Source organism: Lissotriton helveticus, chromosome 1_1 (assembly GCF_964261635.1).
Source record: "Lissotriton helveticus chromosome 1_1, aLisHel1.1, whole genome shotgun sequence".
Lineage (NCBI taxonomy): Eukaryota > Metazoa > Chordata > Amphibia > Caudata > Salamandridae > Lissotriton > Lissotriton helveticus.
The window spans coordinates 1,746,199,414-1,746,223,019 of NC_136057.1; the positions used below are offsets into that span (position 1 = coordinate 1,746,199,414).

At 49.4% G+C, this 23,606-nt stretch overlaps 1 protein-coding gene across 1 annotated transcript; it reads left to right on the plus strand.

Moving 5' to 3' along the window:
* Positions 1–497: 497 nt before the first annotated feature.
* LOC144765233 (galactosylceramide sulfotransferase-like) lies at positions 498–20,473 on the plus strand. The gene is made up of 2 exons (XM_078650319.1): positions 498–535; positions 19,330–20,473. The coding sequence occupies exons 1-2, from the start codon at positions 498–500 to the stop codon at positions 20,471–20,473; spliced, it is 1,182 nt and encodes a 393-aa protein (XP_078506445.1).
* Positions 20,474–23,606: the final 3,133 nt, after the last annotated feature.

Here is a 23,606-nt window from a genome sequence, read left to right on the forward strand (position 1 = left end):
GCCCGTTAGGGGGACAAGGAGGCATCGGGAGATGAATCATGTGGGGGAGTACATACATTTCCACGATATGCGTTCCATAGTGACCAGATCCTGCCCCATTTCTTGGGCCTGCCCCGTGACAAATACACAGTTTTCTCCCGAAACATGCACCAATCCATGTTCTCCTTCCATTTTGATACGGTGGGTGGCCTGTGGGAGCCCCAGAGCTGAGCGATATCTCTCTTCGCAACCATATTACCAAGGGTCGCCCAATTAATCTGCGCCGTGTTGTAATCGTTAGGTTCCCAGACATTCAGCAGACATAGCCTGGCTTCGGGCAGCAGCGACACACCAGTAACCCTTTCCATCTCCACATGTATTCGGGACCAAAACTCAACCACCTCCGGACATTCCCATAGAATGTGGAGGAAGGTGCCAGTCATACCGCAACCACGCTTACACAACCCGTCTACAGAATAACCCATACGAACCAGACTCGGACCAGTAACATACACACGATGGAGGATCTTAAGCTGGACAAACCTAAGGCAAGCAGGTATGGCAACTTCCTTAGGCGAGGACAGAGCAGATTGCCAGTCCTCGTCATCCAGTTCTAGTCCATCAGCACTCCACAAAGCCCTGAGGCGTACAAGCAAATCAGGTCTATTATTGATCAGTTTCTTATAGATCAGTGAAATTGTGCTGTCGGGAACATGGCCATCTAGGATGCGGTCCTCAAGGGGGGAGGACTCAGGAATATCATCACCCACAGCAAAAACTGACAATAGAGCATGACGGACCTGAGCATACCTAAAGAATTCCGTGTCACCGAGCTCGTACTCCGCCTTCAGCACATCGAAGGACTTAACGTTACCCTTAGACCATAGATCACCTACCTTGCTTATACCAATCATATCCCATTTATCAAAGCCTTTCGTTCTCCACAAATGTCCCAAACCTTCAGAATCATACAAAGGGGTCGCGCGGGTAAATCTACCACACCACCCCAATGCCGCATTCTTGTCCTGCCACACCCGTACAGCAATTTTGGTGGGACCGGTCAGTGTTCCACAGAGCCCCTTGGAATACAGCGCCCTACTGAAATTCCCTCCTGGCAGAAGATATTTATCCATAGCGAAAGCCGAGGCAGGGTCGGGAGCGTAAGTCGCGTGGTTGACCGCACTCAACTGAGAAGCCCAATAATAACGCTTGATGTCTGGGAGGGCAATGCCACCGTCATACCACGGAAGCGTGAGTTTGGAAAGAGCAATGCGCGCGCGCCCGTCCCAGACCAGTCGTCTCTGTAGGCTCTCCACTTCACGAAAATAACCCGAAGGAACTGGGTCAAATGAATTCTGAAGTGCATACAAAAATCGAGGCAGCGACATCATCTTGAAAAGAGCCGCACAACCGAGTGGTGACAGTGGCAACATCAAGTTTTTGCCGCTGAAGGGGGAGTAACAAATTACGCTTGTAGCGCACAGAGGGGTCCAAGGAGACATAAATCCCTAAGTACTTAAAGCCGGTCTCAATTACTTGAATTGGAAATCTACGAGGCAATGGAGGGAGATCTCCTGCCAAAACGTAAACGCAGGATTTAGCCCAATTAATAATAAGACCAGAGTTCTTTCCAAAAGAGGTCAAAACATCAAAAAGTACATTCAAGGACTTCCGAGGGGAAGTGAGGTAGAGAAGGATGTCATCCGCATATAGCGAGATACGATCCTCAAAATCCAGTCCACCGAATGCTCCCAACTGAGCCATTCCGTCAAAGGTTCTAAAGCGAGGGCAAAAAGCAGCGTAGACAGCGGGCAGCCCTGCCGAGTACCACGCCCAAGTGTAAAAACACCGGACACCTTCCCGTTAACTACCACCTGAGCCAAAGGCCTCTCGTAAAGAAGTTTCACCCAGGCGATGAACACCGGGCCAAATCCAAACTTCGAGAGGGCCGCCCAAAGGTAGGGCCACTCGATGGTATTGAAGGCCATGGTAGCGTCAAGGGAAGCCAAAATGGCTGATTCAGTGAGTGTTCCAGCCCTCGCGAGAACTCCATGGAGTCTCCGAAGAATAAGGGCGGTGTTGCGATGTGGGATGAAACCGGACTGATCCGGATGGATCAAGTCTCTGATCACCTTAATCAAGCGATTATCCAACAATTTAGCTAGAATTTTAGGTTCGGCATTAAGTAGAGAAATAGGTCTGTACGAAGTACAACGATCCCGCGGCTTGCCCTCCTTATGGATAACTACAATGGTAGCAAGTCGTTGATCAGCAGGAAGGGAACCAGACTCCAAAGCCTCAAGGAACATCCCCCTTAAGTAGGGCGCCATTTTGTCGGGTCGCAGCTTGTACAGTTCAATGGGTAAACCATTGGGGCCCATTGCCTTGCCAGAACGAAGGGAACGTATGGCCACCGCGACTTCATCCACCGTAAGAGGTGCCTCCATGAGGTCTCTATCGGCGTCAGAAAGGCAGGGCAATGCAATGTCCCGCAGCAGCAAGCGAGAGTCTTCCTCATCTCTATCACAGACCGAGGCATACACAGTCTTGAAGTGGTCGACAAAACACTGGACGATCCCGACTGGGTCCGTAACACACTCACCAACAGGCCTCTCAATCACCGGTACAACACGATTCACTCTCTCTGTCTTGTCCAATCACGCAAGCAATTTACCAGCCTTGTCTCCCACATCATACAACCTGCCCTGTTGCTCTCTATACATCACTTTTGCCGCATCAGTAACGAGAGCTCTATAATCGGCTTGTTTCAAACTGAGGGAGTGCAGCTTTGCGCAAGAGACTCCTGATTCAAGATCATCCTCAAGTGCAGTTATTTCGGTTTCCAAGCGTACAAGTTCCACATTGTTAGCCTTCTTGGCGGCGGCAATCAGCGACAGGGATTGCCCACGAATAACCGTCTTAAAGGCTTCCCACAATGAAACAGAAGAAGAAACAGACCCCACATTTTCATTAAAGTAATGATCAATAGCACTCACAAGTTCAGAGCGGGTTTTGTGGTTGCGGAAGTATCAGGGGTTAATAGGAGCAACTCTACCCTCACTGCCCACCCTGACCTCAAAACAAAGCCACAGCGGGGAATGGTCAGAAATGCCCCTGGGAAGCTGGCGAACTTCTCTAATGGAGGAGGATTGGACCGATGGCATTAAAAAGTAATCCAGCCTAGAGAGACTGCCATGGGCCCCTGAATGGAAGGTGTATTGTAACTGCGTAGGGTGCATCAACCTCCAACTGTCCATCAGCCCAAAGGTTTCAAGCAAGTCACTCAACCACACTTGGGACCTAGCCAAATCCCTAGGGGGACAACGATCAGAAGTGCCAGAAACCACAGAATTAAAATCCCCACCAAGGATCAGGAAGCCCTAATATAACCCTACCGAGATCAGCGTAAGTTGAGGCCTGTAGGCCCGGAGGGATGTAAACCGAAAGTATGGACAGTGTCTTCCCCTCCCATCTACCAGTAAGCGCCGCATAGCGCCCCCTGTCGTCAAGCGTCACTTCATCGATTTCAAAAGGGAGAGAAGACCGGATAAGAATGCCCGCCCCCCTGGAACCAGAAGTAAACCCAGAGTGAGCCACCAGCCGATATCCACGCCTATTCATGGCCTGACACGCATTACCTATTAGATGCGTTTCCTACAAAAGGACAATGTTGGGGGAATGGCGTCTAAGGAACTGTAACACAACCCCTCGCTTTATCCTGTCTCCCAACCCATTGACATTCCAGGATAGCAGTCTCAACTCGCCACCCCCCATCCCCAAGAAGAAGGCAGAGCAGCACCCACACAAGACCCAATGACCAGAGCAGATGAAAAAAAACAATACGATGCCTCGTGAATAGAAAGAATCACACACACACACCCCACCACCCCCCAACTTGAACCCGTTACAACACCCCCCACCCTGCACCCCTGCGTGCGACTCATAAGCCACCCCAACTTGCAGTGTGCCTGTCGCCCCGTCATAAAACTAATCTACACAAAGAACCCAGGAGGAGGAAGAGTCCCCATTCACCCCCGCCACCCTCGGGCCGATCTAACATAAGAACAAGAGAACCAATGTCCAGACTCAGCTGAAATAGTAGAAAAGTTCAGATGCCAGGATCCACAGTGTCACTCTCACTCCGGCACGCCACCGTCGGCGCCACCGGGGTGCCCGGATCGATCGTCTCTCTGGGGCAAAGAGTCGAGCCAGTCACTAACATTGTCCGGGCGATCAAAGAGAAACGTACGTCGCTCATATTCGATCCGAAGTCTGGTCGGGAACAACATGGCGTACTTAAGGCCCAAGTCCCGCAGCCGTCTCTTTACTCCCTGAAATCCCAGCCTCTGCCTCTGAACGAGCGGTGTAAAGTCGGGATAGAAGGTCACGGAGGCATTTTCGAATTTCACAGGGCCTTTGTCCCGCGAGGCTTGAAGGATAGCGTCTCTATCCCTAAAGTGGAATAGTCTTGCAATAATGGGTCTGGGGGGGGGGGGCACCCTGCTTCGCCTTTCCGCCGGGGACTCGATGGGCCCGTTCAACAGCAAAGAATTTGCTAAGTCCAGCGGGAGCGAAATAATTCGTGACCAGATCTTCCACGAGAAGGTTGGTTGCAGGAGTCTCGGGACTCTCAGGGACACCGATAAGGCGTACATTGTTACGACGGGCCCTATTTTCATAATCCTCGAGGCGACGAGCCATCATGTCGTGAGAGGAACGCAAGTTACCGATCTCAGTCTGAGCGTCCGTGACATCAGTAATCAGACTGGAAGTCTTCAAATCCAACGACTTGACCCTCTCGTTAGTCTTCGCCAAGTCCGCTCTAATCAGCGTGACGTCGACGGCCTATGTGTCGATCTTAGAGGCAAGGGCCTCGTACAGCTGTCCCATGGAGGCCTTCATGCTGGTGATGGCACTCATGACGTCTTGCAGCGATACTTCTGAGGTCGCAGCAGAATCAGCCTTAGGATGGTCAGAAGTGCGGCCAGCACCGCTGGGGGACCCCTTTAAATGGGAGTAGTGGTCCATAATGTTCGTCTGGGTCTGACCCCCACGGAGAGGTGTCTTGATCTTGCGTCTCTCAGTATCAGGTCTGGTGGCCATATTGGAGAAGGGACCCTGGAGGGGCCCGCGCGACCTGGTGAAAATGGCCGGGTGTAGAGTGGCCAAGAAGACAACGAAACTGGATCAGAATAGCGTAGACGCCAAGAAAGCTGGAAATGAGGCACTCAGCAGGGACAGCACACAGCAGTGTAGAAACACCAGGCCGGCCAAGGGTTGATCAGGGCAGCGCTTCAATCAATCTGAGCCGGGAGTAGAAAACGAAACTGAAAGTTAGACTGGGGTCGATCGGGAGGAGACCCCTTCAGCCGTTGTTGTTAAACTACTACTCGGCCTGCCAAGCAACCGAGCCCCCGGTCCGTCTCGGGCGGGTCTGCAAAAGTTCGTCCCAACGTCCAAATTCAATTCTTCAAAGAATGTTGAGATCAACGAGAGTTTGCGAACAAAAGCCCATCTTCAAAATCAGGATGTAGTCAGGATATTTGCGAAGGGCGACGCGGGTCCGGGGAGCTCTGTGCTCACGCGACCATCTTGGATGCCCGCGAAGCTCCTCCCCTATTTACGACAATTTTTAATGGTTGCTAAGCAAGCTCTTCTAAAATATCGACAGAACACCAACTCCATACAAGGACTTAATTTCAACCTTCAAAATAGGTTCATAAATAACCTTAACCTTTCCATGCTAAACTGTGAAAAGATAAATGGAGTTAATTACTTGCGCTACTCTTTAGACAAAATCAGCACCTGACTGTCAAGAGTTGAAACGATTGGTGAGACAGAGCTAGGAGCGTTCGGCATCATCCAGGCCCCTTAGCCTCCCAGGAGCTGGTTAAACTTAAACGTCAATATAAATCTCATGTGAAGACAAAAAAAGCCACCTCCTACCATAGTAAGTTGGATGAGATGCAGGAAGTTATCCTCCTCAAGGATCAGCAAAAGTTCTGGGCAAAGGTTAATGAGTTTAGTGGTCAAAATAGGGGCACGCTTGCTTGTATGTTCCCGGAAGCTCAGTGGGCTACTTATTTGACAGACCTATCTAGGGGACCCTTCGGCTCCGACAGACCCCCATAAAATTCTTGAACGAAAACTCCCCGTTACATGTTTTTCAGTAAAGGCCGTTATTGCGAGAGTTCCTCGCTGCTGGCCCCGATAACATTTCAGCAGTAATAATTAAGACGAACAGTGTTTGATGGGCCATGGTTTACTCTTCCTTGTTTAGTTGGATTGCCACGTCCGGCCTTTACCCCTTTTCATGGAAATGGTCTATAGTGAAATCCATTTAAAAAAAAGGGAGTGGTACAGACCCCATACATTATTGGCTTATTAGCCTTCTTGACATCTCACTAAAGATCTTTTCTAAGATTATTTTAGCCAAACTTGAAGACTGGTCTATTGAAACCAAGAGAATTCCAATAGAACAGGGGGGCTTTCAAGAGGGTCACTCCACTATAGACCACTGTTTTGCATTATGGGCCATTATTCAAAAGGCCCTGGAGGAAAATCAAAAGCTGCGCTATTGTTTTGTAGACTTCCTGACAGCCTTTGATTCTGTGGATAGGGATATCCGGTTGGGGGAACTTGTCACCTGGGAGCTCCGGTCAAACTTCCTTAGTGTACTTCAAGCCTTGCTCTCTGGTAATTGGGCTTAGGTGGAGTTAGATAAGGCGGGTCGATTATCTCAAAGAATTCCCATTGACAATGGCCTGTCATTCTAGCACCCCTGCTCTTTAGCCTATTTTTGGCCCACCTTTCCACCTTTATTTCCCATTCTAAGTGTTTTTCCCCTAAAATCAGGAACTAGCAAATTGTCTGTCTGCTTTATGCAGACGATCTGGCATTACTGGATTGTACGCCTAATGATCTGCAGAGGAAATTAAATGCTCTAGCAACTTATAGCAAGCAGAACCAGCTCCACATTAATCTGGAAAAGACCAAGATTTTGGTCTGTGGGAAAAAATTTAAGAGTTTCACCTGGCACTTAGAAACACAGGAGGTGGAGCAAATAGACCAATATAAATATTTGGGCTTAAACTTCAGGAGGAATTTGAATTGGGGTACGCATTGGTAAGGCATTAAGCAGAAGGCCCTAACGCAGGCCATTTGTCTAGCCAGTTTTAATAGTAGATTCGGGGGGGCTTTCCCATATTCCATTACTAAGGGCTTACAAAGGGAAGATACCTCCGCTGGGTCTGTATGGAGGAGAGGTTTTTTTCCCTTGATCCAACATACGAATGGGACAGATTAGAAGGGCAACAGATTCAGTAGTCAAAGTTTTTTTCAATCCAGTTGGTTTTATTAGATGAACTTAAATTCAGTTCCGTTTTAACCTATAGTGATCCCTGACGAAGGGCATCAGCCCGAAATGCATTGGATTTCGGAAAATTAAAATGACAGTGAGGATGCTACTTTGAATACAGTATAATAATGAACTGAATTTAAGTTCATCTAATAAAACCAACTGGATTGAAATAACTTTGACTACTGAATCTGTACAAACAAATACTCCTCTAGTGATCTAGAGGCAAAGATTGTGCACCAGGGGATTCAACCCATGGAAGGCTGAACTATTGATTCCTTGATCAATGAGCGATACCGTAGTAGCACATCAAACCCAGATTAACGCTATTTAAAGCAATATTAGGGAACAAAGGCTCTGCACAAGCATCACAAGTGAGTTATTCAAAACAAAGGCCATAAGAACCAGGGTAATTTCCCTTAGGAACCTCCATTCAGATAGTTGTACAATGACATCTTGGTACCCCTTCCAAGGCATGCACACATTGAGAGAATCTGTTGCTTAGGTGAATGAATCAAATTACCTATTGTATAAGTAAGAGACCATCTATAAGCTTCTCAATCTCTACTCTGGGCCAGGACACTCTTTTCCCTTATTTATTGCAGTTACCAGACCCAGGATTGAGAAATAAAATATTAAGGGTCAGGGTGGGATGTAACCCAATCTATTCATCTGCCCATACTGGACCAGGGTTCAGAATAATAGTGGTCTCTGCCCCTGCCCCCTAAAATTAAATGCTCCCATCTGCATATGCTTATGGACTGGGTCTTTTATCTTGCAAATCGAATTAAGTTTTTAAGACCTCTGTTTTTTAAATATGATGTTCTCCATAGGGGAAAGCTGTGGGGCTATTGTCAGAAATGCGTTATTTAGATGTGGCAGTTGGATATCTTTTATCTTGCAAATCGAATTAAGTTTTTAAGACCTCTGTTTTTTAAATATGATGTTCTCCATAGGGGAAAGCTGTGGGGCTATTGTCAGAAATGCGTTATTTAGATGTGGCAGTTGGAATTGCTCGGTATTTACGCTTGGTTAAACAGAATTTTAATGATGAACTGTACTGGGTAGGGGGTGTTGGGTAGTTATGACAGGGCCCTTTTAATGCTTTTAATTGTCAATTGAGGTTTCAGAATGCTTTATGGACAAATAAACTTGTTTTTCTACCTACCTTAAACACACTGTAGCTGGATCATCGCTCAGCCCAGGGGCGCAGTGAATCCTCAGTTTAGCAGCTACGGCAGGAGTGGGAATGTTTATGGGATGGAATACATTCTCAACGTAAGAGCAAGCAGGAGCTAGGAAAAAAATTGTCTCTACCAGATACATCGTTACCGAAGGTAAGTAACTCGTACATCGGATAAAGACTACTAGCAGCAGATTGCTTAACGTAGAATGGATACCCAAGCAATACCCAAGGGGAAGGAGGGTCTACAAGAGGACCTCTCAAGCTCAGGCGAGCACCAGACCCCCACAGGGGACAAAGTACAGGGACAGTGGAAAGAGCTCAGTCCCCCCCTCCAAGCAGAAGAGAACCTCAGCAATGTCAAAGAACACCGGCCCCTAAGGGGATGTGTTATAACGACAAAAGAGGCAGCCCAGCCCTCACCAAGCAGGCGGAAGCAAGGGCAATACGAAAGGAGGCCAGCAGTCAATGGAATAGGGACCTCCACCGGAAGCCCCAGAGGTACAGGCAATGCAGAGGAGTACCGAGGAAGAAGAGCAACCCAGAGACACCAAGGAGAAGGGGTAGAAATGAAGACAAGAGCCCTCCATCGGGAAGACATCCTGTGAAGAGGGCAGCAAACCCATCACAGCTGGAAGTCAACAGACCAGACAGAACAGCACCTCAGTAGTAAGGCAGGTGGGAGAAGAAAAACATAGTCCCACAAGGCTATCGCAAAACAAGAAGCAGGGGCGCCAGGTCCCACTCCAAGGCAACTGGCTGCAGACCAGAAAAGCAGGCAGGCGCAGCTGGACACGGACAAGCACCAGGAAACTAAACGTCCAGACCACAGCATCCAGGCAGGCGCAGATGGGCACCAATAGGCGACCAGCCAGAAGATAAGAGGAGAAACAAGTAGGACGGGCCTAGCCGTCAACACAGGAACGCATCCCCCCTGAAATCACTCAAAAGAGGACCAGGCTGAAACAGCGAACAGGAGGGTGAAACACCGCAGCACAACGTCGAAGACAGCATACCAAGCCAGGCAATCAACGCATCAAGACCTAGAAGACAGAACTAAGCATCGCCAGCTACGCCCAGGTAATGACCAAGAGACCGCACCAGCAGAATACAGCGACACCAGGAAAGGCAAGAACCCGCAAGGAGAGTCCACACCCTCCCAGCGAAAGAAAGAGCTATACAATAGCTACAAGTACCCCACATAGGGTATGGCACGTCCTAAGAAATTTATGGGAACCACTCTTAGGGACAAATCCAGCATCAGAGAACAAAACTGTAAACCTGCGGCAAAAACCACAGAAGGCTTAGTAAGCAGCCAAAAGGTATACTCTAGCCAAAATAGGGGGGCTGAACCAGCAGCCAACTGAAAAAGTGGGCCAACCAAGGAACCCCAAGAGCACAGCAACCCTCACAGAAAGTGTAAAGGACACTCCAACCCCAGATTCCAGGAGCAAGTGGGATAACATCCCCCACCAAGACCCGGAGGATCGACCACCCAACCTACTGAGGAGGAGGTGGAGGAGGAGGACAGAGGCCCGCAAGAAGATGCTGAATGGCGGAGTCTGCATGAGTATTAAACAGAAGGACCCCGTCAAAGGGCAGATCAACCAGACGCTCTCTAATATTTTCAGGAAAGACCGCATCACGCAGCCAAGTATGGCGACGGAGAGCCACAGAGGTTGCCATAGCACGGCCGAGAGCATCGGCAACATCCAAGTCTGCACAGAGAATAAATGCGGCCAACTCCCTACCATCCAACACATGGCCCCGCAGATCAGCACTGGCACCCTCATGGGAGACATGAGAAAGAAGAGACTCAACAGAGTCCCACAGACTGGAAGTAGCCCTGGTCAGCACACACAAACTATTAAGCACCCCCAAGGCGACGCTGGAAGAAGCGAAGATGTAACGCCCCCATGAATCCAACCACTGGGCCTCCCGAGATGGAGGAAACAACACTACAGGCAAACACGGAAAGGCATTCCGCAGAAGAGAGCCTTGAGTAGAGGGGTGAAAGGAAAGACAGACAGTGTCATGTGGAGAAGGACAGTGGCGATGCAGAAGCGCCAGAGGCACCGGATCACCCGTGGCAGGACGCCCCCAAGCCCCCATAAGAGAATTGTGGAGTGACGCTCCAAAGGGAAGGAACAACTCCCGTCCACCAGAGCCCTAGTAGGTAACTTCCAAAAGGTTGTCCATAGAAAACGGAGTGACAGGTTCACCCATCCGCAGAATATCAGCGGCTGTGGAAATAGCCCACACAAAGGCAACACTAGCCTTAGTACGGCATCGCGGAGGAGAAAGTAATCCCTCTGTGGGTGATGGCTGCAGACTGAGCCATCCATCCCCAAGTCCATGGGGGAGTGGCCAGCCTCGAAATAGAAGAGGATCCACAGATGAATGGAGAACCTGAGGGGCCTCAGGGGAAGGCAGAGAGGCCGGTGGAAAAGCCAGCCGTGAGCCACAAAAAGAAGGGTTCGAGGATTTAGGCCGTGGGGACAGCGAGGAGCCCCCCCTGGAAGGTGCTGGTGAAAAGGCAACAATACGGCACCCAATCACCCAATCTCCGGGGAGGAACACACCGCCGGGTCGACTTCTGCCCCCACATTCCCTCCAGGAAAAGGCGCGGACTCGGCCTCAGACGGGGCAGCCGCTCGCGCCAAGGACCGAGAGGGACTAGGGAAAGAGCCCCATGTCCCGGTCTCCACTCGCGACTTCACCGGAGCCGGGGAGGAAGGTTCCCGGCACCGAAACTGCGCAAGCTCGACCTCTGGCGAGGCAGCCGCCTGCTCAGAGCACTGAGGGGGACTCGGGGGCAAGCCCGGAGTCCCTGCGATCTCCTGTGATGCCACAGGGAGCCCCATTGGGATTTGCGACGAGGTAGGGACGCCAGGCGCTGAAGAGGGGAGCCCTAAAGGACCACACCTAGACGAGACCCCCCTCCTACGACCTGAAGCCGAAACATTTGGCGCCGGAGTCGGAGCCGCCGGCGACTCCGCGGAAGGCCCCGCGCAAGGCAAGGGCTCCGCAGATGTCTCAGGAGGTAGAGGAAGGGCCAAAGAAGCCTGCAAAGCCACAGCGTAGGCTGTCATTTGGGCCCTAGTCACCTCTGCCCCAGAAAGCGGCAGGTAGGAAGGCAACAGGCGGGGGCGCTTGTCGCTGGGGGAGCCGGCGCCCACCGCGGAAGGAGGACAGGGCCTCGGAGACAAACTGAGGGACCTAGCAGCCGGTGAGCCACGCACTTGGGGCCATGGCGAGAGACGATGTCACAGACTAAACCGGCGGCTCCTCGCCTCCAAGGTAGGGGACGGACGCTGGGATGACCTGGACAAGCGTGCCAACAGCAGCTTCATCCGGCGCTCCCACCACGATTTAGGCTTAAGGTGCTGGCAGGCGTCACAGCTCTCTGAGTCGTGGCGCTCACCTAGGCACCACATGCAAATCGGGTGAGGGTCCGTCACCAACATGGGACGTGCACAGGAGGTACAAGTCTTGAAGCCCGAAGGCATTCGCACACTGTTCCACTAACGGCAAGCGTGAAAAAGAAGAGAAGGCCTGAAAACAGGCCAGGACACAAACCGCATCCGTGTTGCACGCAGAAAAGAGAATAAACAGACGTAGGCGCGCTGGGGTGGGGACTTATGTATCCTCGCTGACGTCACAAACGCGGACGGCATCAGGGCTGAGTCACTTGGTGCCGTCCCCCCGGCGTGCAGGGATGCTGTGGCAAGAAAGTTTTTCCGGATCCAGTCTCACGCCTGGGGATAATTCTACGTTAAGGAATCTGCGGCTAGTATACTCTACCAGATTTATTTATTAAATTATGCATCATTATTCTAACCTAGTGTGGATTCTTTTTGTGTGGCGCTTTCACGGTTTCAAGTGTTGCACACACTTTACATATTGCTCTAAGTTAAGCCTGACTGCTCTGTGCGAAGCTACCAATTTAGGATTTCCCTGCCTCTTACCCCGACTAAAATTGTAACTGCTGCCTGACGGGCTCATACTCTAGTCATCCAACAACCCAATTTCTAACATTGGTGATCAGAGGTGAGGATAGGACTTATGTTTGTGCAGTGCCAAGCAGTAACAGGTGTACACTACCAACCACATTGAAGACCAATTAGAATTTTGGATTCTCCCAGTTTGGCATTCTTTGATTTTGTGTGCAAATTCAAGTCTCTGCCGACTGGACCTACAGCTGCAATCACAAGAATAGAATTTGAACTGGCCAACATAGAGGTTTACACTGTGACCCTGCTCATGGACCTCAGTAAGGTGGTTGGGCTTCCTGCCAAAAGCAGCACCAGGAAGATGGAGTTACAGAAGGCACTGAGGGCCTAGTTAGAAGCTCACTCTGTGCTGTGTGAGACTACAGGAGAGGATGATGGGATGGAGGATAACCCTTCTGATGAAACACCTGCAGTGGAATGGGGGTAACCCCTGAATATTGGAGCTTCCTGCCAGGGCAGTGAGCAGTGCCTTTTACCACGGCCAGTCCGCATAGGAACCGACAGAGGAGAGAGAAATCAAGCGCTGCTGGTGGCTAAATTAAAAATGGAGGCAGAGGAGAAGAAAAGGGCTCTAAAGGACAAAAAAGACTGAAAGGACCTGGGAGGAGAAAAAGGCTGAAAAGGCCTAAAGTTGTTGTTGGCTCATGAGAGTTGCCAAAAAGAGATGGGTATTAAGGTCACACAGGTGGGTTCCAGCAATGACGATGGCAGCATACAAGCAGTAAAAAACCAAAGGGGATGATGGACGGAGCGTTGACAATACAAACACTCACCCCCAGTCAACTGATCTGGGTTTAATCTATCACCGTTCTTTAGCTCACTCCGCCACCCCAGTTCAGACATGGCCATATGCAAATCAGTCTGATTCTGTGCCTCATGGGAACAGTCCAGCCCGAACTGCCAAGCCATGTCTTCCCTGGACCGGACTCAAGCTTCCCAGGACCGGTTTCTGGCATTACAGCCGTCTTCAGCCGGGCTTGCTTGAATCCAGTGGCAAAGTGAGCAAGGGACTCACGTCTGAGCATACCCTGCCAACTTAGGGCGAACAAAGAAAAACCAAAGGGGATGATGGACGGAGCGTTGAAAATACAATCACTCACCCCCAGTCAACTGATCTGGGTTTAATCCATCAGCGTTCTTTAGCTCACTCCGCCACCCCAGTTCAGACATGGCCATATGCATATCAGTCTGACCCTGTGCCTCATGGGAACAGTCCAGCCTGAACTGCCAAGCCCTGTCTTCCCTGGACCGGAATCAAGCTTCCCAGGACCGGTTTCTGGCACTACAGCCGTCTTCAGCCGGGCTTGCTTGAATCCAGTGGCAAAGTGAGCAAGGGACTCACGTCTGAGCATACCCTGCCAACTTAGGGCGAACAAAGAAAAACCAAAGGGGATGATGGACGGAGCGTTGACAATACAAACACTCACCCCCAGTCAACTGATCTGGGTTTAATCCATCACCGTTCTTTAGCTCACTCCGCCACCCCAGTTCAGACATGGCCATATGCAAATCAGTTTGACCCTGTGCCTCATGGGAACAGTCCAGCCCGAACTGCCAAGCCATGTCTTCCCTGGACCGGAATCAAGCTTCCCAGGACTGGTTTCTAGCATTACAGCCGTCTTCAGCCGGGCTTGCTTGAATCCAGTGGCAAAGTGAGCAAGGAACTCACGTCTGAGCATGCCCTGCCAACTTAGGGCGAACAAAGAAAAACCAAAGGGGATGATGGACGGAGCGTTGACGTTGTTTTAGCATACAAGCAGTACCTGAAGGGGAAAAAAGGGTTCGCATACCCAAGGATTTGGTGCCCAGTTATGTGGTGGAAGATGACACCGATAAATGGTTTTCGGCCTATAAAGTTGCACTGAATGTTCACAGGGTTCCTCAGGGGCACTGGGGGGAGAGGGTCTACAGGAACACATGCCTACTATGGGGAAGGACACACTTTTTATATAAGAGGTTGGGGACAAAACCAAGTACCCTCCCATGAAGAGGTGTGGCGCCGCGGCCAGGGCGACTGACGCTGGAATCTGGGGACCACGGTTCGATCCCCGGCTCCGGCGGCAGGTCAGCCCAGCACCATGTGACTCTGGGCAATAGCTCGCTTAATCTTCCCGACGGCCCCCAGCGCCTAGAGACCCTTACGGGTGATTGTGCGCTTTACAAATGTGGACTTTATGAAGGGCATTTACTTGCCAAATTTGGGCTGACCACTGAGCAGTACCGCCAAAGATTCAGGGACAGCCAAAAGCTCCCCAACCAAACCTGGGAGGATTTTGAGGACACTGAATGGTTGAGTGTGGGGCAGCAAGGTATATTTTATTTAATTTATTTAGTGGCATTTTAAAACAATGCTACAACTACAAATATTTCAAACAGCAAGCCAGTTGCTGATCGATACATAGTTATCTTTACATCCGCATACCATGTCCATTACAAATGTTATTCCATGCGTGGGACAGCGAGGTTAAGGATTACGTTGGGTTGTACAATTTAATCATGAGAGAGTACATGTTCAGTATCTGTTTTATAGCTTTGCGCCAGCACCTAGTTGACAGTATGCTGACTGACCCCAGGAGGCTTGCTGAGGAGGCAGACCTCTGGGTCAGCAACAGAGTGTCCAAGAAGGTACCTGGGAGTGAACTCAAACAGGGTGGTTCAGGTTCCCCTCAGTAGAAAGAGGAGGTTAAAGATGACCCAGACAAGTCCCAGAGTAAGGGGGGAGGAAAGGGTTCCCATGCCCCATCTGAGAAACAAGGGGAAGGTTCTAGTGGGCAATGACCCTGTGCGTCCCATTTCCAGTCCCACTGCTTTCAGTGCTCCCAGTTAGGACACAATTAGGGGGACTCTGTCTGTTCAAAGAAGCCACCCACTAGTGCGACCTACGGAAGTGGCCAATAGGGGTAAGTAGTCCCCAGGGGCAGGTCATAGACCATGCCATGATCTCCCTTAGTTGGGAGCTAGACTCAGAGGGTGAGCTGGTGATCCCAGAGGGTGGGAGTCGTAACTTCTACCAGGTGAAAGTGAATTCATTGCTTTGAGGGACACTGGGACTAGCCTGACCATGATGGTGGAACGGCTAGTTATCCCAGAGCAGTACACCAACCAGGTGTGTAGGGTAACACAGGCCCATGGGCAGGACATCTCCCACCCTGGTATCCCTGGAATGGGGAGGGGAGGTGACCCAGAGGACTATCGTAGTTAGTCCACAGATGCCCATAGACTACATTCTGGCAAATTAGCCACCCCCTGGATAGGTGGAGGGGCAGGGTGAGGGAAGACTCACCCCTGTTTAGCCTCAGGGTACAGCCCCTGCGTTGATTGACCAGTGTCAGGATACTACCCCATAACTGGTGGGAGGTAGAGTGGAAGTAGGTTAGCAAAGCACCTGGGGCTACTCCCCAACCACCGCCCCCCTCCCTCCCCACTCTGAGACACCTCAGAGGTCAATGCGACCCCAGGAGTCCATAAGGGAACACTTTGCCAGTCCCAAGGCTGTTAAAGAGGCTTACCCAATATCCCCACTTAGAGCCTCCACCCACCAATTGTTGGCCTAGAGCCTGGCTCCTGACACTGACAGCTGTCAGTGGCCTCTGTTGATTACTGTCCATATGGACAGAGCTTTCCTTGGGTTGGGGGTAGAAGTCTGATCCAAGAGATGGAATGGGCCGGTGTTTGAGTATTGGGGTATATCTGTGAGCAAATTAAGGTTAGATGCTGCATATATGGGGTCCACAGATGAGAAGGATTTGTCATGGGTCAGTTCATAGGCTCAAGAGAGTATAGATAGAGGGATCCAACAGAGTTTAGACAGGCGTAGCTCTGACAAGTGCCTCTGCAGTAGTGGACCGTTGTCCACGTTCTATCGCCCTAAGCAGGGAAGTCCATCAAGGCATTGATTGGAGTACCTTGGCTAGAGGCTGGAGGGGGGTTTCGTTGAAAAATGGCCCTTTTGGCAGGGTCACCCCCAAACATTTTGCCTTCCTCCTACCGTTTGTGGTATTTTGTTTTGGCCTTAGGACTGAGCACTTTACCACTGCTAATCAGTGCAAACGGCATGTCCTCTCTCCGTAAAACATGGCAACACTGGCTCATACCCAATTGGCATATTTAAATTATTTAAAAGCTCCTTGTAAAGTGCACTACATGTGCCCAGGGCCTGTAAATTAAATGCTACTAGTGGATTTGCAGCACTGATTGTGCCAACCGCTTAAGTAGCCAAACTGAGGTGACATAGTGCGCAAACGAATGATGGATTAAACCCAGATCGCCTGACTGAGGGAGAGTGGTTGAAAAGTTTCAGCACTCCGTCCATCATCTTGTTGTGTTTGCTGTGTTCGCCCTAAGTGTCCAAAGGTATGCCCAGAAGTGGGTCCCTTGCTCGCTGTGGCCCTGGATTCTAGCTAGCTTGTCCGATGAGGGATGAGACCCCGAAACCGGTCCCAGGATGTTGGTTTCCAGTCCAACGAGTACCTGGCCAGGCTGGTCGGGCTGCACTGTTCCCAAGAGGTGCAGAATCAAGGCTAATTTGCATATGGGTGGGTCCAAACTGGGGTGGCATAGTGAGCAAAAGAACAAGGAAATAATACCAGATATTTTGACTGGGGGGGTGGGTGCTTGAAACGTTTCAGCACTCCATCCATCATCTTGTGTTTACTTTTAGAAAGTTGGCATTTTCTTACTCTAGCCATTTGGTTCCTGCTGCCTGCCTCCGACATATCTGGGAAGGGTGACAGCTGGGCTTGGTGTATTCCTTCTAGACAGCCACACACAATGAGAGTTTAGGTGTGCCTTGATGGGCCATCCTGGCAGGATGGGAGGGAGGAGCTGGACTCAGTCTCACTTACACCTGAATAGACTGCGTCCTGTCCCCCACACAAAGGGCTGCAATTCCCCCCCTCCCCCAGTAGTGAGTCTGGAGCCAGGACAGAGTGGGCGGGGCATTTGTGCACTTCAAAGGCCTATCTTTGAAGTCTCCCCACTCCTAAGGCCACTAGGTAGAACTACTGGACCCAGACACCACCACTACAGTACACTTCTGGACCTGTTAATATTCTGCCAGGAAGAAGGAAGAAGGGCTCCTAAAGGACTGCTGCCTGCTGTTCCTCTGCCTGGCTGAGAATGACAGGACCTGTATCACGTGAACCCAGAGGGACTCCTCGGGCTACCTGGCTGGCTCCTGATCTGAACCCTCAGGGACTTAAAAAAACTTGCATCAACCTTACTTTTGCACATGGACTCCACCATCTGCGAGTCTGCCCTGTCCAGTGGTGCCATCCCAGTCCTAGAGCCTTGGAAGGGGGCCTAAGGTGCTTGCTATAGCAAAACCTATGTACCCTCTGTCAAACGGGCGCTTTGCTGCCACAATGTGGATCAGAAACTGTGCATCGATCATGTTGCATGGATCAGAACCGGTGTATCACTCCAGTTGCATGACCAGAACCAGCGCATCGCCTCAGCTGCCTAGATCAGCCCTGACACATCGCCCTAGGAACTACAACTGCATGAAGCTCTTCCCAGTGCAAGGTCTTTGCATCTCTATTGAAGGCATCTTCAACGACGAATCTAAGCATTGCACCTCATCGGAGCCGATGCATCACCACTGCTGCGCGGATCAGGACTGGCGCATCGCCACAACTGCATGGATTAACACCAACGCATCGTCAACGTCAACCCAGCCAGGATCAAGGTACTTTTGTTCAGTGGACCTCAATGGGTCCTGTATCCAGGCCATGTTCCATCACTGGGAGCCCAAACTTTTGGCTTTGTCTCGGTCAAGCGTGACCAGATATCCCAAGTAAGTGCTTATTGCTTCTAAGCGATATTTTACAGTTTATTCTTCCCCAAAAATTATATCTCAAGTTCTGCTTATTGGATGCTTGTCGTTTTGGTCTTGTTTTATTTATTTTTTTTAAACTCTATTTTTCTAACTTGGTGAGGAATCTATTTGTGTGGCATTTTCACTGTTGTACTGTTTGAAGTGTTGCACAAATACTTTACACATTGCCCCTAAGTTAAGCCTAACTGCTCTGTGCCAAGATACCAGTGAGTCAGCACAGGCTCATTTACGGTTTGCTTGCTCCTTACACTAACTCAGTGGTAGCTGCCTGACTTTGGTTAATACCCTAGTCAACCAACAACCCAATTTCTAATATGAGGTATCTAGGTGACTGCCATTCTTTAGGTCTAAGTATAAATCAGCATCTATGCAATGGGGAAGCAAATTGATTGTCTCCTTATCACGTGGGCCATCTTGAAGCCCTTGAACAGTTTTAGAACCAGATATGAACAGGTCCTGCAGCCTAATATAGAAATGGTGCCAGGGAAGAGGATGGGATTCATCCAAACTTATGAGTTGCACTTTGGTAATATCATAACAAGATATAGGCTTGGTATGGGCTGATGTCAGTTCTGGATTAAAGACTGGCGTCTGGGCCGGATCCAGATAGGCACTACTGGAGTTGAGGCAGCGTCGGTGCAGGAGCTATCAGTATCAACAAAGCCTCCAGCACAGGAGTAGAGGTAAGAGTTGGTGCCAGTAAGGGTCTGGACTGAGGCCCAAATAGGTTAGTCAAACTAGGTGCAGGTGCATGTCCAAATAGTTCCAGATTCAGTCTTGTGCCTGGGATAATCCAAAAGTTACGGAACATGCAGTTAGAAGTAAGTTTGGTTTGTCTGGGTATGTGGAAATGTTAATTGATTGTCAGGATTCCCAAACCTTGCATAAATGTGAAATTTCTCAACGTTCACTGCTTACTTTGTATAGAATATCTAATTTCAACTGTTCTTTTCAATTGCAGGAAGACAGCTGGGAAAGGACGTAGCATTAGCAGAGAAAGAGGACGGTTTGAGCCAGATGTAAAGACCCCACGTGGAAAGGAATGCTTCCCAAATAGCGAAATAAGAAGTCAAAACATTGTGTTTCTGAAAACTCATAAAACTGGCAGCAGCACTTTCCAGAACATTCTCTTTCGGCTTGGGGAGAAGCGGGGTCTCACTTTTGCTTTCCCAGTCTATACCTACCAGTTTGCCTACCCAGAGAAGTTTGCCAAGGGGTTTGTGGAAGACCTTCCAAGAGAGGCTGCAGAGTTTAACATCCTCTGCAGCCACATGCGGTTAGATGTACTTGCAGTACAGGAGGCCATGCCTGGGAGCGCCCACTATCTCACCATCCTCCGAGATCCAGTGAGCACCTTTGAATCAGTGTTCACCTACTACAGAACGACGGTGCCGGCATTCGAACTGGTGATGAACAGCTCAGGAAGTCCACTTGCCACATTTCTTAGAGCCCCACATCACTATTACGACTCTAGGTACATCACAAATGGTTTGGCCAAAAATCCAATGACATTTGACCTGGGTTTGAACAGTACCAGAGAGCGGGTCGATGAGACTTGGCAAAAAGATCTGGAAAAATTGGAGAAGGATTTTCACCTAGTAATGATTGCAGAGTACTTTGACGAGTCCTTGATACTTGTTAAGGAACTTCTAAGTTTGGATTTTGAAGACCTGGTTTATGTACGATTAAACACCAGACCACAAGGCAGCAGGGCGAATATTGATGGAGGTAAGTCTCAGCAGATTAGAACCTGGAACCAACTGGATGTGGACTTGTATGAACACTTCAACAGGACTTTATGGAAGAAAATCGAATGCTATGGATACACAAGAATGAAGAGGGAATTGGATGCTTTGGAGTCCCTGACAAGAGAGACCAGGAGATCATGTCTTGATGGTGGTCCAGTGGGACCAGAAAAGACATCAGACAACCTCCGTCCATGGCAGCCAGACACCACCAGGATCCTAGGGTACAACCTACGGAGAAACCTCTCCACACTGGAATATGAAAAATGTTTCCGTCTAGTCTTGCCTGAACTCCGCTATCACGCTTATCTTTATCAACGACAGTATGGCAGAGACATGAAGACACTTCCATTGGACTAATCGACTAAACTGTGGGCGAGGGACATGCTAATAAGGGCTACGATGACAGTTTATTAACAGCTCGGCCAAGACATTGCAATCCCATTTTAACAATCAGCTTTCAATATGGGGAGAGGCTGGCTCAAGTTTGCTATGGGCAAAGAAAGTTCAGTCCATGGCAAACAGGAGGAAACTGATCTTATGTTCATTGGGGCCATTAGAGAGGTTCGATGTCAGTGAAACGCCAGGGTGTAGAACGTTTGACAGTGCTGAGTTAAGAGGGAGAGGCTTCTAATGACACTTCCCTGAAGTAACAACACACAACAGGCTGCTCACATCTAAACAAGAGGAGCATATCTCTAGTCTCCTGGCCACAGGAGGCAGTGAGTACCTATGACGAGGCTGGACTGCAAAAGATACCACTCACCAATGGTTAGTAGAGGTCCTGCACTCTACTAAGTGCAAGAGGCGCTACAAGAAGCAGCACTCACTAGCCATCGCAAAGGCTGCCTCTCACCATCGACTGCAAGTGGCAACTCAATGAAAGCAAGAGTCGCCATTCATCATTGATTGGATGAACCAGCAGTCACCAATGACTGCAAGAGGCAACACATCACCGATTCCAGAAGGCACCATCCGTGGAATACATGCGGCATGACTTACTGAAAGCAAGAAACAATTTTCATCAACTGCAACAAGGCAGCGCTAACTGACTTGGTGACGCTCATGGATCACACACAAAACAAGATCTCAAAAACAATTTATTAGTAACTCCATAACTAAAGACAATAAACATGCATATTTTCTATGTGGAGTGTAGGATAGGTCAGTAAATTTGAGCACGCTTTACCTCGATGTGTGTCTATAGTGTTGGGGCTACCCAGTTTGTCATACTGTTATTCTGGTGTGAAAAAGTAAACCCAAGCCCTTCAGACAGGATTAAAAGATGAAAGCAGATTTGCTTTGCGTTGCTAAGGCCTTTGAAGATCCGGCTCAATGAGAAGGTATATGGACGAGGTGTCAGAAGTGGGCAGAGGGCTACTGCAAACACAAGGGCTGGATACATTGCAACAGAAGGGGGGACCTAAAGAGTGATTGGCAGAGCAGTAACATCTGTACCTGGTAATGCCCCACCAGAGGGCGGTGCAGGGTGACTGGCAGAACTGGGCGTGTGTTACTGCTGAGCTATGTTTAGGGTAATGCAGGGCACAAGTCCTAAAAAAAGAAGTGGGGGAATGCTGTCACCGGAAGTGACGTCACAGCAGGAAGTGATGTCACGAAAGGTGGCTTGCCCCATCGGGCTCATTGCCTCCCCTTGCTCACTCCTTAGATGCGATTGCATCTGAGAAGCCAGCGCGTGAGCAGCATGCTGTGAGCTCCGATCTTCGGCCAAAAGGTGAAGTCCAGCTGTTTGGCAGGGGGGACGGCGTCCACCCGGTAAAATAAGTGGGGGGACACTGCCCACCCGCGTGGTACCCCCGACTTGAGCCCTGGGGTAATGTGGGCCTTAAAAGACCACCAAAACATTATGAAAACAATGCCACTATATTTCAGTAGTTTTGTGGACAGGGTTATTTACATCTCTATGTTTCAGTTGTTAATTTCCCTCAACAACTATGATGTCCCTTGCTTGTAACTCACTACCGTAAAAATGCTTTGTAACTCGTTAACTGAATTTCCACCTGGGCAATTACCTTAGACTGTACAACACAAAAATATTGATGCATAGGGAAGTGAGGTATGGAAGCAGATTTTTCAAAAGAGGATACATAAATAATTCCCTTACTGGTGACTCATAGTGCTTTGTTCACTGGAACTATAATCCTGTTAATGAACTGGTTGAGCCCAAATTAGTGGAGATTGGCGATTTCTTTTTTTGTGGGCGGGGGGTGGGGGTGTTAACCTGCCTCAACTACACTGAGTTAAGTGATCGAGGGCCACTACCCTCTCAAGGTAGGCCAAAGGTGGCGTTTCATGTAGAACATTTAGACTAAAAGGAAGCCAAAAGATGCTTTTAGTCAAATAACATTGTAAAAAAATGTCGGATTTCAGATACAATTCGGAAGAGGCATTTGTGAAATATTATAGTATTTTATGATTTAAGGAGTTCAACATTCCCCAAAGATGAGCTGCTTACTTGCACAAAGTAAATCTTTAGAAAAAAAAAATAACCATGATTTCTCAAAGAAAATAGTTAAAAGGTAAAAATTCCACAGAGTGCTTAAATGAGTTTCTTATAATTTTTAGAGTCATTTTTTCATCTGCTCTTGGGAAGAGATTGTTGGTCAAATATGACTCAGAACACAATTGGATAGGTTGCACAGATTTCAAACTGGAATGGGGCAGGTTCTTTCATCTGCTTCAGCTGATCTTCGTATGTCATCAGGATCTGCGTCTCTGGTGCCAGTGACTCCACTAAATACTGCATTTAGGGGCATTAGGGAAGTGCAGGGTAGTAATTAATGCGCTATTGACCCTTGGGGTCACTATGCCCCCTATATGACCATTTCTTGTGGGAAGTGGGCAGAACTCTGTGCCAGAATTCCCAAGTATACCATCACAAAGATGGCTAATCCTGAAAAATTGTGTCCACCTCACAGTAGCCCACCTTAGGGGTGGTACTAGCCTGGAGACGGCATACCTACTTGCCTAGGTAATTTTCCCACCTGTCCAGGTGCCAAGCAGGCTATGGATAGCGGGGTGGCTTCCGGTCCTTTGAGGGGAAACAGATTCGCATTCCAAAGGTGGCAGCGTCCTTGAAGCTAGTCAGCCCCAAGGCTAATAAGCAGGTTATCCTGTGGGAGAGGGTGTTTTACACCCTCAACCTCGCCAGGCTTTTGTCCTGAGTCTCCTGAGAACAAATGCTCTCACCCTGGAAGGCTAGAACAGAGTCTCAGGTGGCAGGCTGGCAGAAACCAGTCAGCAAGCACACAAGAGGCTGGAAGGTTTCCAGGGGGCACTTCTGCAGTGCCCTCTGGGTGCATGTATTGATAAATCCAACACAGTGTGGGTTTGCCTTGCCAATACGGGATGTTTAATACCAAACATCTCTATTTTCAATGAAGCCATCATGCCGCTGGGAAACTCATTTTCACCAGTGTCAAGCACATGTTCTAAAATGGCTTCCCTGGTCAATTGTACTAGCGGTAATGGA